The 11,915-nt window shown below is 52.9% G+C and overlaps 1 protein-coding gene across 1 annotated transcript; it reads right to left on the bottom strand.

Moving 5' to 3' along the window:
- Positions 1-701: 701 nt before the first annotated feature.
- On the bottom strand, positions 702-8,102 carry SIGLEC10 (sialic acid binding Ig like lectin 10). Its single transcript, XM_032169110.2, is given in 11 exon segments — positions 702-2,001; positions 4,347-4,458; positions 5,057-5,150; positions 5,459-5,743; positions 5,815-6,072; positions 6,202-6,267; positions 6,270-6,437; positions 6,570-6,617; positions 6,926-7,210; positions 7,342-7,725; positions 7,805-8,102. Coding segments are annotated over 11 exon segments (2,013 nt in total). The 5' UTR covers positions 7,842-8,102; the 3' UTR covers positions 702-1,725.
- Positions 8,103-11,915: the final 3,813 nt, after the last annotated feature.

The raw sequence follows: 11,915 nt of genomic DNA, 5'->3' as shown, positions 1-11,915 counted from the left end.
ATCTCGGCTCACTGCAACCTCGGCTTCCTGGGTTCAAGCAAGTCTTCTGCCTCAGCCTCCCGAGTAGTTGGGACTACAGTTGCGCACCACCATGCCTGGCTAATTTTTGTATTTCTAGTAGAGACGGGGTTTTACCATGTTGGCCAGGCTGGTCTCAAACTCCTGGCCTCAAGCGATCCATCAGCCTCAGCCTCCCAAAGTGCTGGGATTACAGGTGTGAGCCACTGCGCCCGGCTGTATCTAGTCATCTTTAAAGGCCCTCCCATCTCTGAGAACCCGTGAGACTGCGCAGTCTTCCAGACTGGAGCTGGAGTGTGTCAAAGGCAAATCTTTGCCTGCCTTCTCAGAACACCATATTTAGAGAAGGCCACTCAGGACAGATTTGTCAGGCTGTTCCGAATGCCCAGGTCTGGGATGAGATGGCCTATCCATGGAGGATTTTTATTTTTTTGAGACAGGGTCTCACTCTGTTGCTCAGGCTGGAGTGCAGTGGCGTGATCTTGGCTCACCACAGCCTCTGCTTCCTGGGTTCAAGTGATCCTCCTGCGTCTGCCTCCCAAGTAGCTGTGTTACAAGAAAGGGGTCCTGACCCAGACCGCCCAAGAGAGGGTTCTTGGATCTCACACAAGAAATAATTCAGGGCGAGGCAGTAAAGTGAAAGCAAGTTTATTAAGAAAGTAAAGGAACAAAAGAATGGCTACTCCAGAGACAAGAGCAGCTCCTAGAACTGCTGGTTGCCCACTTTTATGGTTATTTCTTGATTATTTGCTAAAAAAGGGGTGGATTATTCATTCCTGCCCCTTTTAGGACTTATCGGGTAACTTCCTGACGTTGCCATGGCATTTGTAAACTGTCATGGTGCTGTCCGGAGTGCAGCAGTGAGGACGACCAGCGGTCACTCTCGTGGCCAACTTGGTTTTGGTGGGATTTGATTGGCTTCTTTACTGCAATCTGTTTTATCAGCAAGGTCTCTATGACCTGTATCTTGTGCCGACCTCCTGTCTCATCCTGTGACTTAGAATGCCTTCATTGTCTGAGAATGCAGCCCAGTAGGTCTCAGCCTCATTTTATTCAGCTCCTATTCCAGATGGAGTTGCTCTGGTTCAAATGTCTGACAGCTGGGACTACAGGCACACACCACCAAGCCCAGCTATGTTTTGCATTTTTTGTAGAGACGGGGTTTCACCATGTTGCCGAGGCTGGTCTTGAACTCCTGGGCTCAAGCAATCCACCCACCTCAGCCTCCCAAAGTGCTGGGATTACAGGCACCCAACCCATTCGGAGGATTTTTTTTTTTTTTTTTTGAGATGGAGTCTCGCTTTGTTGCCCAGGCTGGCGTGCAATGGTGTGATCTTGGCTCACTGCAACCTCCGTCTCCCGGGTTCAAGTGATTCTCCTGCCTCAGCTTCCCAAGTAGCTAGGCTTACAGGTGCCTGCCACCATGCCCAGCTAATTTTTGTATTTTTAGTAGAGATGGGGTTTCACCAAGTTGGCCAGGCTGGTCTCGAACTCCCGACGTCAGGCAATCTGCCTGCCTCGGCCTCCCAAAGTGCTGGGATTACAGGTGTGAGCCACTGTGCCTGGCCAGATGTTTTTTTTAAAAAGAGAGAGAGAGAGAGCTAGAGACAGAGAGAGAGAGAAGGAAACTTTGCACTCTGTTATCTTCAACCTCTTACTCTACCTTCCTCCCTAGCTGAAGTCCCAGTCCTAAAGCCTAAGAGACTCTCACTGGAACTTGACTTCTGCATAATCTGCCTGGGTGCCCTTGGGCATCTGGGCCTCAGGCCTGGGTCTGACGCCTGGGAAGTTGAGCGTGGCATAATGGAGCTCCTCTTGGCTCTCCTGGGATTCTGGGGCTTGAGTAGATGATTTGGGTTCTGGGAAACGGGACAACTGGTACTGCTTTTTCTGGTTCTTCTTTGATTCTGGGGAGGGAGCACCTGGTGGAAGAGGGGTCCGAGAAGGACTGCTTGGTGTGGCTTTCTCATTCCGATTCTGAGCCTGAGGGAAGAACCACCATCCTTCATTCATTCACTCAGCAAATATTTGAGCACTTACCACACATTGGGCACTGATTTACAGCACAGAGTGAAACTATGTCCCTGCCCTTGCCTTGCTGAGCTTGCATTCCATCTTGGAAGGAGGAACAGACAATAATTAGCAAAAGTACAATGACTGGTAAGTGACAAATGCCATCAAGAAATTTGAGCACCTTTAGAAGTCAGTGAAAGGGAGGGTGGGATGACTGTTTAATAGGGCATCCAGGGAAGGTCAAGACCAGCCTGGCTAACATAGCAAAACCCTGTCTCTACCACAAATACAAAAATTAGCTGGGCATGGTGACACATGCCTGTGGTCCCAGCTACTCAGGAGGCTGAGGCAGGAAAATCACTTGGACCTGAGAGGTGGAGGTTGTAGTGAGCTGAGATTGCGCCACTGCACTCCAGCCCAGACAAGAGAGAGAAAATCTGTCTCAAAAAAATAATTGATAGCCAGGCACGGTGGCTCACACCTGTAATCCCAGCACTTTGGGAGGCCGAGGCAGGTGGATCACCTGAAGTCAGGAGTTCAAGACCAGCCTGACCAACATGGTGAAACCCTGTCTCTACCAAAAATACAAAAATTAGGGGGGCATGGTGGTGCATGCCTGTAATCCCAGCTACTCGGGAGGCTGAGGCAGGTGAATCGCTTGAACCAGGAGGCAGAGGTTGCAGTGAGCCGAGATCTTGCCACTGCACTCCAGCCTGGACAACAACAGTGAAATCCCATCTCAAAAAATAAAATAAAATGAAAAAAATAAATAAAAAAAAGATAGCATGCATGCACGGAGAGATAGACTGGAGGGGGTCAGAACGGAAACAGAGAAGGCATGCGAAAGGGGCGTGTGGTGCCCAGGTGAGAGGTGTTGGTGCATGGCTAGTGAGAGTGAGGAAAGAGTAGGGAGAACGGGCTTGGTTGTATTTTGAAGGGAATTTGCTGATGGTTTGGTTGTGGGGTGATAGAGAAGAGAGGAGTGAAACACGGTTCTAAAGCTTTAGACTTGGCTGGGCAAATGTGGTGTTATTTGCTAAGATGGGGATAGAGATGGAGCATAAATGGTGGAATTAGTCTTTTTTTTTTTTTTTTAGATGAAGTTTCACTCTTGTTGCCCAGGCTGGAGTGCAGCGGCATGATCTCACTGCAACCTCCACCTCCTGGGTTCAAGCGATTCTCCTGCCTCAGCCTCCTGAGTAGCTTCGATTACAGGTGCCCACCACCATGCCCAACTAATTTTTTTGTATTTTTAGTAGAGATGGGGTTTCACCATGTTGAACACGCTGGTCTCAAACTCCTGACCTCAGGTGATCCACCCACCTCGGCCTCCCAAAGTGCTGGGATTACAGGCGTGAGCCAGCATGCCCAGCCTTTTTTTTTGAGACAGGGTCTCACTCTTGTCACCCAGGCTGGAGTGCATGGCGTAATCATGGCTCACTGTAGCCTCCAACTCCCAGGCTCAAGAGATCCTCCCACCTCAGCCTCCTAAGTAGCTGGAACAATAGGCATGCACCACCACACCCGGCTAATTTTTAATTTTTTTTGTAGAGAAGAGGTCTCACTGTGTTGCTCAGGCTGGGGAATTATCTTAAGTTGGTTTTGGGCAGGCTAAGTTTGAAGTGCTGATTAGACACCCACATGGAGATGTTGCATAGACAGTCTGCAGTTCAGGGAAGGAGCCAGGAGACAAAATTTTGCAGTCATCAGCATAAGATGTTATCTCTTAATAATTTCCAGAATTTCCAGAGTATTACCCAGGGGCCAGGTGATATTCTGAATATTTTATTATGCAAGTACAATATATTTAACACCCAGCATCATCCTAGGAGGTGGCCACTAGTATTATCTCCATGTTACAGCTAAAGAAATTGAGGCACAGAGAAGTTAAGACACTTGTTTCATGACACAGTGATGACAGCAGGATTTGAACCCATGCAGGCTGATTTCAGACCCCCTGTGCTGAATCCCTAGGATGTACAGCCTCCCGATGATACGCATAATTGTTAAGCAGTTAAGTGTAATTCGTCATGTCAGTGGTGGCAGTAATAATGGAATAATGGCTACATATTGAGAAAGTGCATGTATTCAATCCTCAAACCAACTCTCAAAGGAGACAGAGGAAGAAATGAAGGCTCAGAGGGGGTGAGTGACGTGGCTGAGGTCTCATAGCTAGTAAGTGCCAGCCAGGATTTGAATTCAGTACTATGGTTGGGGCTTTTCCCACCTTGATGTCCCTAAGACAAGGGATGCAGAAGTCAGAAAGTGGGGTGTCAGCTTTAGAGAAGAAGCGGAAGCATGGCCCAGACACTCACCAGGGGGTTGGCCTTTGGGACCACATTGACGTAATCCAGGATCGTGCTGTGCCGGGAGAACCTGGGCCTCGGGTTCTCTGCCTGAGTCTGTCTCTTCGGTAGAATCTTCATGCTGAGGAAATGAACCCACCTGTTTGCGCCCTGCTGCACCTCACTGTGACAGACTGCCACGTTTACTACTTGAGACCGTCACTACGACAGTTACTACTGTTACTACTTGAGACCGTCATTATGAGACTGAAAGAAGGAGGACAAACGTAGACATGAAAACTTAAGACAAAAGAAATTATTTTAAAAGAAGGGGTCAGGGGAAGAAGAAGAGGGCTCCCTGCTTCTGGCGAGCAAGGGCAGCTGTCTGAGCCTCTACAGCCCTTCGTATTTATTGGGTAGAAAGAGCAGGGAGCAGGAGGTAACAATTGGTCAGCTGTTTAATTGATCACTGGTTCAGATTATTACTGACAAGCTTCAGATGTGCCTAATTACAAGAAACACTTCTCTTGGGGCGCGACTGCCCTCAGCATTCCTTCTGGGAAGCAGACGCAGTTTGTCAGTTTGACAACATTCTGCATTTATGAGAACAGTTTGCTGTTTACTCATATAGCCTCCAGTGGTATACTGCGTTGATCACCACCCTTGCTCTTTCGGCCCGCAACACCTCCCCTCTTCCTGGGTCCAAGCCCCAGACCCCGCCACGCCTCCTCTTAACCTACATGATCAGGCCCAGGCAGAGAAAAAGAGGAGTCGTGATGCCGATTCCCAGAAATGCTCCGTTGGAGAATGCCGTTGAGATGAGTCCCTTGTTATCTGCACACGGAGAGGGCCAGGTGAGCATTTCCCATCCATGCAGGGCTCACGAAGCCCGCTTATCACCCGGCATTAAGGCTTCCAGTTCCCGTGGCGGACATTGCATCTGCAACCCCTCTGTTTACTTTTAGGAAACCCTGCCACACCCCGGCCCAGGTGTTAGGACTTCCCATTGTGTTTTCCTGTCTACATACAGATGCCACGGGTCTCCTGTGTCCCTCCGAGCTCCTGCTCCAACCACAGGACCCTACTCTTTGCCCTACTCAGCTTCTCCTCCAAGAACTTTGGCATCCAGGCGGCCCCCTAACCTGGCAGCTGCAGGATGGATCCAGTCTGGGCCCCATGGACGTTCCAGGCCTCACAGCTGAGCCTGGGGCCGGAGCTGAGCCCTCCATGGAGGCTCAGGGAGCCGTTGGCCCAGGGCCCGGCTGAGCTGGGGGTGACCTCGAAGGAGTCCTGGCTGCTGTTCCCCTCCAGCAGCTCCTCCCCAAGCCACTAGTGCAGAGAGGGGGCCGGGCTGGCTTGGGAGGAGCAGCGGCAATGCAGACCCTCAGCCTCCCAGGAGCAGGAGGGGCCCAGCAGCTGTGGGAGGTCTGAGGGGAGGGAGGACAGGACTCAGCAGGGGCCCCTTCCTGGGACCCAGATGTCCCCTTTCCCCACTTACAGTGCACGGAGAGGCTGAGAGAGACGTGCTGGGAGCCCAGCGGGTGCCAAGCGTGGCAGGTGAACTCTCCTTCGTGCTCCACTTCAACCCGAGGCAGTTCCAGGACCCCAGGGTCCGAGGGCTGGGAGGGGCCCACGGTCTGTCCTCCCCGGGTCCAGCTCAGCCTGGCTGGGGGGCTGCTGTGGGTGACACAGACCAGGCGCAGGCTTTGGCCCTCCAGGACCAGGAGGGATGTGCCGTTCCCGAGGTTTTCCAGGACTAGGGAAGGAAGAGGCAGAATCGATGTGCAGCTCAGGGCTCAGGGACCCTCCTGCGTGGGGACCCTCCAGACGCCTGGGCCCCCAATTCGGCACCGAGAGGCCCTGGCTCCTCTGTCCCCTTTCCTACCTGTCCTGTTTGCTTGGGAAACCATCACTCTCAGGTTCTCTGGAGGATCTGAAATGGAGACGGGGGACCGGCTCTAGATCTGGGGCCCCAGGGGTGGGACGAGGAGAGGACTCTGTCCTGCAGGACCCAGCTCAGCGTGGCAGGGGGCTGGCTGTCAGCAGCACAGAGGAGCCGCAGGAACTGGCCTTTCTGAACTTCCAGATATATGACATTTCCCTGGGGCTGGGGCTCCAGGGCTGGAGTGGGAGGAAAAAAAAAAGAGAGGGAGGAAGAGAGAAGGGGTACAGGGAGGAGCACATCCCCTCATCCCCGGAAGCCTTTTCATCTAAAGACAACTGGCCCAGCTCCAGCCCGACGGCCCTCAGTACCTGGCATGTTGTCATGGAAAATGCGGATAACAAGGTCTCTGGGGGCGTCTGCAACAAGATTGTGAGCTGGCTTCAGGGAGGGGCAATTTATTCCTCACACCTGGAAAAAACTCCCTCAGGGAAAAGAAAGTGGGACTATCCCGGGAAGACAAGTGACAACCAGCGCCAGGGCTCACGTGTGTGGACCAGAGGCCATTCCCATCCCCCTCCCAAGGCTGCGGCGGCATCCTGAGACCACACAGCTTCCTCTCCCTGGACGCTCCTGAGCTGGGAGCCGCTCACTGCCCCTCTGGGCTCCTCCACCTTCCCACCCACCGGGTCTGTCTGCCCGCCCCAGCCTCCCAGGTCACACTCACAGGCCACGCGGAGTCGGACGGTCCTCTGTGCGCTCACACCCTTTCTGAAGAAGTCCACGTGGCAGGTGAGGTCAGTGTCGTGGTCCTGGGGGCTGGGCGTGAAGCTGAGCACCGAGAAGTGGGAGGTCGTGGGTTTGGTTCCTTGGGAGGAGAGGGCAGCCCCCGTCCAGGAGAAAGAAGGGGGTGGACATTCCTCAAAGGCCCAGTTAAACACGCAGATGACTGTCACCGGCTGCCCGGGCTCCAGGGTCTCGGGGATGTAGACATCAGGCTTCTGAGTCAGGGCTGGGACAGAGACCGGGGTGGGGGGTTCCAGTGCTGCAGGGGTCCCTGAGAGCCCTCTCTGCTCAGCCCATAGCCTGTCCCCAGGGTCCCTCCCCAGTGTGACAGGCAGGGGTTCCCACCCCATTCCATACCTGTTACTTTGAGAAGGAACCCATTGTTCATGAAATTGTATCTCACATAGCTTCCTCTCTCCACCCGAAAGAAGTACCATGACTCATCCTGCATCTGCGCGTCTCTGATCACCAAGGAGCAGTTCCCCTTGGCGGGATCCCCAGTGAGCTGGAATCGGCCCCGGGTGCTCATTTCCACCTCTCGATTCTGGTGGTTGGTCGCCACTGGAGCACCCTTGCTTGTCTCAGTCACTGCTTTGAACCAGTAGCCATAAGCTGGGGTAGACTCTGTCCAGTCCTTTTGGGAGTAGGAGAAAGAGCAGGGCACAGAGATGCACAGGCCCTCTGGCACCATCACCGAATCCTGCACTTGTATCCAGAATCTCCCATCCATAGCCTGGGACCCTGTGGGGAGACAGAGGCTCAACCTGCAACCCCAGCCCTAGCTCCGCCCCAGGTCCTTTCTGGCCCTCGGCCCACTCACCGCCCAGCAGCGAGGACAGCAGCAGTGGCAGTAGCATCTCGGCATAGGAGGCACAGGACCTGCCTGAGACAGGCCTATTCTCTGGTCGTACTGTGAGTGGCTCAGGGTTCTTGGCAGAAGGGGAAGCCGAAGGCGGAAGCTGAGCCCTGGGGCCTGATGCGTGAAATGAGCTTCAGATGCTGAGGTCACAGAACTCCTTTGCCTTCCCCCACACTCTCCAGCCCACCTTGCCCAGTTGTCCTCTGGGTCTCCTGGGGGCCCAGCCTCGTCTTGGGCTTGTTGAGCTGGTCCTTCCAGAGCTCCCTGTGTAGGAGGAGAGGGCAGGCTTGTGTCTATCCTGGGGGCCTGGCTAGGGGTGGGGTAGTGGGGTAGGGGCTCTCCCTCTGGGCCCTGGGTCATTGAAAAAGCAGAAGTGAAAAGTCCACAGTGAGCTACCCTTATCTGGGCCACTGATGGTGGAGGTGGTGGGTACAGGGGAAGGGACAGTTACTGGAGGGGGCTGGCCTTGTCAGATAAAATGCAGGATGCCTGGTTAAAGCTTTCACAGAAAACATAAATTATTTATGTTTTCTAGTATAAGTATATCCCGAATGCTGCATGGGATATACTTATACCAAAAAGCAAAATAAATTTATCTGAAATTCAAATTAATTAATTAATTTTGAGATAGAGTCTCGCTCTGTCACCCAGGCTGCAGTGCAGTGGTGCAGTCTCTGCTCACTGCAACCTCCACCTCCCAGGCTCAGGCAATTCTCCTGCCTCAGCCTCCTGAGTCTGGGATTACAGGCACGCACCACCACGCCAAGCTAATTTTTGTATTTTTAGTAGAGATGGTGTTTCACCATGTTGGCCAGGCTGGTTTCGAACTCCTGACCTCAAACGGTCCACCTGCCTTGGCCTCCCAAAGTGCTGGGATTACAGGTATGAACCACCGCACCTGGCCTAAAATTCAAGTTTAACTGAGCATGTTGAATTTCTTTTTTTCTAAATCTGGCCACCCTAGGATGGTGTCAGCCCCACCCCTTCATGCTTCCTGGTAAGCTCACTGACCCTTGGTCCTCAGAAGCACTCTGCTGCCCCCACCAGGCCCTAGTCCACTTCCCAGTCTCCCTTCCTCCTCTGTCATTCAATTGGGACACTCATTGGGATTAGAACACATATGCCCAAAACTAATGCTGATGGGAGGAGTTTGACTAAAGGTGGGAGTGGGGGGCACAGTGGGGGAAACAGACTAGGGAAGGGGTAATTTGCAATGAATGGAGTAAACCCTACGAGATGTTTTCCCCTCACTGAGCTCTTCCTGAAATGACTCTGTTTGGGTCACACAGAGACACAGAACTCATCCTTCAACCTCCACACACCTTGGGTATCAAGCACTGAGCTTCAGGGGGACTTGGAGGTGAATCCTCCATGGTGAGTCAGCTCCATGGCCCCAGGTTAGTAAATGAAGATTCTTAGAAACAGGAAAGCACAGAAGGTCCCCTAAATGACCTGGATGCTGGACAGACATTCCGGATGGGACCTGGGGAAGGAGTGGTCAGCTCTTCCTGGTGGAGGGAAGTCAGGAGAGGCCTCCTGGAGGAGATGACCCAGCCTCTGCCCTGTCCTGGTTCTTTCATCCATGGCATTTGTGTTTTTTGTTTTTGAGACAAGGTCTTGCTCTGTTGCCCAGGCTGGAGTGCAGTGGTGTGATCATGGCTCACTGCAGCCTCAATCTTCTGGGCTCAAGCGATTCTCCCACCTCAGCCTCCCAACTAGCCGGGACTATAGGCATGCACCACCACGCCCAGATAATTTTTGATTTTTTTTTATTTTTGATAATTTTTGTAGAGACAGAGGTTTTTGTTTGTTTGTTTTTGTTTTTGTTTTTTTGTTTTTTGAGACGGAGTTTCCCTCTTGTTGCCCAGGCTGGAGTGCAGTGGCGCGATCTCAGCTCACCACAACCTCCACCTCCTGGGTTCAAGCGATTCTCCTGCCTCAGCCTCCCAAGTAGCTGGGACTACAGACATGCGCCACCATGCCTGGCTGATTTTGTATTTTTAGAAAAGATGGGGTTTCTTCATCTTGGTCAGGCTGGTCTCGAACTCCCGACCTCAGGTGATCTGCCCGCCTCGGCCTCCCAAAGTGCTGGGATTACAGGCGTGAGCCACTGCACCCTGCTGAGACAGAGTTTCACCATGCTGGCCAGGCTGGCTGGTCTTGAACTCCTGGGCTCCAGTGATCCTCCTGCCTCGGCCTCCCAAAGTGCTGGGATTACAGGTGTGTGCCACGGCCTCATCCACTGTATCAGTCACTTGAGCTGCTGTAACAGCGTGCCCCAGACAGAGGGGCTGAAATGACAACATTGACTTCCTCACAGTTCTGGGGCTAGACATCCAAAACCAAGGTGTGGTTCCTTCTGAGGCTTCTGCTTGGCTTGCAGATGCCACTTCTCCCTGTGTTCCCACACAGCCGTTCCCCTGTGGGTGTCTGTTTCCTTAACTCCTGCTCTTATAAGAACTCGCAAGAACTCAAGTCATATTGGACTAGGCCTACTGTAGTCCAAATGAGTGACCTCATTTCAGTCGGCCCTTGGTATGCACGGGTCCCACATCCCAGAATTCAACCACCTGTCCATCACGGCATTTAAATATAAAACCAACAAAAGCCAACATAGCCATAAAAAAACAGCATGAATTAAAAATACAGCATAACAACTATTTACACCTCATTACACCGTATTAGGTGTGATAAGTAACCTGGAGATGGGAGGATGTGCAGAGGTCCCACGCAAACACTACTGTATAAGGCAGCTGAGCATCGTAGATTTTGGTATCCCCCCCGCCAAGGGGTGGGGATCCTGGAACCAATCTCGCACTAATAGAGCGGAACAACTATCTCTTTAAAGACTCTGTCTGCAAGTACAGCCACATTCTTAGGTACTGGAGGTTGGGACTTCAACACAGAAATTTGGTGGGGGGGAGGGGGAACACAATTCAGACCCTAATATCCACTTCTCCCCACTTTTTTTTTTTTTTTTTTGAGAGATAGTGTTGCTCTGTTGCCCAGGCTGGAGTGCAGTGGCATGATCTTGGCTCACTGCAACCTCTGCCTCTCTGATTCAAGCGATTCTCTTGGTGCAGGCTCACGAGTAGCTGGGACTACAGGCGCCTGCCACCACGCCTAGCTAATTTTCATATTTTAAATTTTATTTTTATTATTTTTTTTTGAGACAGGGTTGTGCTCTGTCACCCAGGCTGGAGTGCACTGGCATGATCTCAGCTCACTGCAACCTCCGCCTCTCAGGTTCAAACGATTCTGCGTCAGCCTCCCGAGTAGCTGGGATTACAGGCACCTGCCACCACGCCCAACTTATTTTTGTATTTTCAGTAGAGATGGGGTTTCACCGTGTTGGCCAGGCTGGTTTCAAACTCATGATCTCAGGTGATCCTCTCGCCTCGGCCTCTCAAAGTGCTGGGATTACAGGCATGAGCCACCGAGCCCGGCTTCACCTTCCCCTTGATCCCTGCTTCCCTGTGACCTAGCCTGGGCCTTCTCTGAGGACACCGGCCTCCTTTCCCCAGGGGAGCTCTTGTGTTGGGACACATCACGCCTTCCTCTCCACAGAGCTCAGAAAAGGGCCTCTCCCAGGGAGGAGTGAGGGGAGGAAGGGTGCCTGGGTCCTGGTGGAGGTGGGTCGCTAAGGAGCTGATCTCTACGGCCCCCAGCCTGGGCCCAGCCCCACCTCTGCCTTTGAGCATTTCACACCCATGGGATCAGCTGACAGGAGCCAGGAAAACGGCACCGTCTCCCTCCTCCCGCGGGTTTCTCCACATCGCTGCCCCCTCCCATTCCCCCCTCTTCACTTTTCTGAGTTCCTGTGGTTTCTGTGGCCGCCTCACCACGTCCCCTTCTCCAGCGAGGCCAGAGCCCCCGACGCCCCCACTTGCTCCCCGCTCTTCCTACCCAAGCCGCCCTCCCAGCCTTGATCAGACAGGACTGGAGAAGCCGCCTGGGGCCCCGGGACTGGTTTCTGGTCAGCCTCAAGTCTGTTTTCTGGCCTGAGAATATTCGGGTTTTCCCTGAGCTTCTTCCCTCCAAAACCAGCTCCCTCAATACCAGTCCCCCAACC

This window comes from Hylobates moloch, unplaced genomic scaffold, assembly GCF_009828535.3.
Source record: "Hylobates moloch isolate HMO894 unplaced genomic scaffold, HMol_V3 SCAFFOLD_12, whole genome shotgun sequence".
In the NCBI taxonomy this organism is placed as follows: domain Eukaryota; kingdom Metazoa; phylum Chordata; class Mammalia; order Primates; family Hylobatidae; genus Hylobates; species Hylobates moloch.
This window is presented reverse-complemented; position numbering and strand designations above follow the sequence as displayed.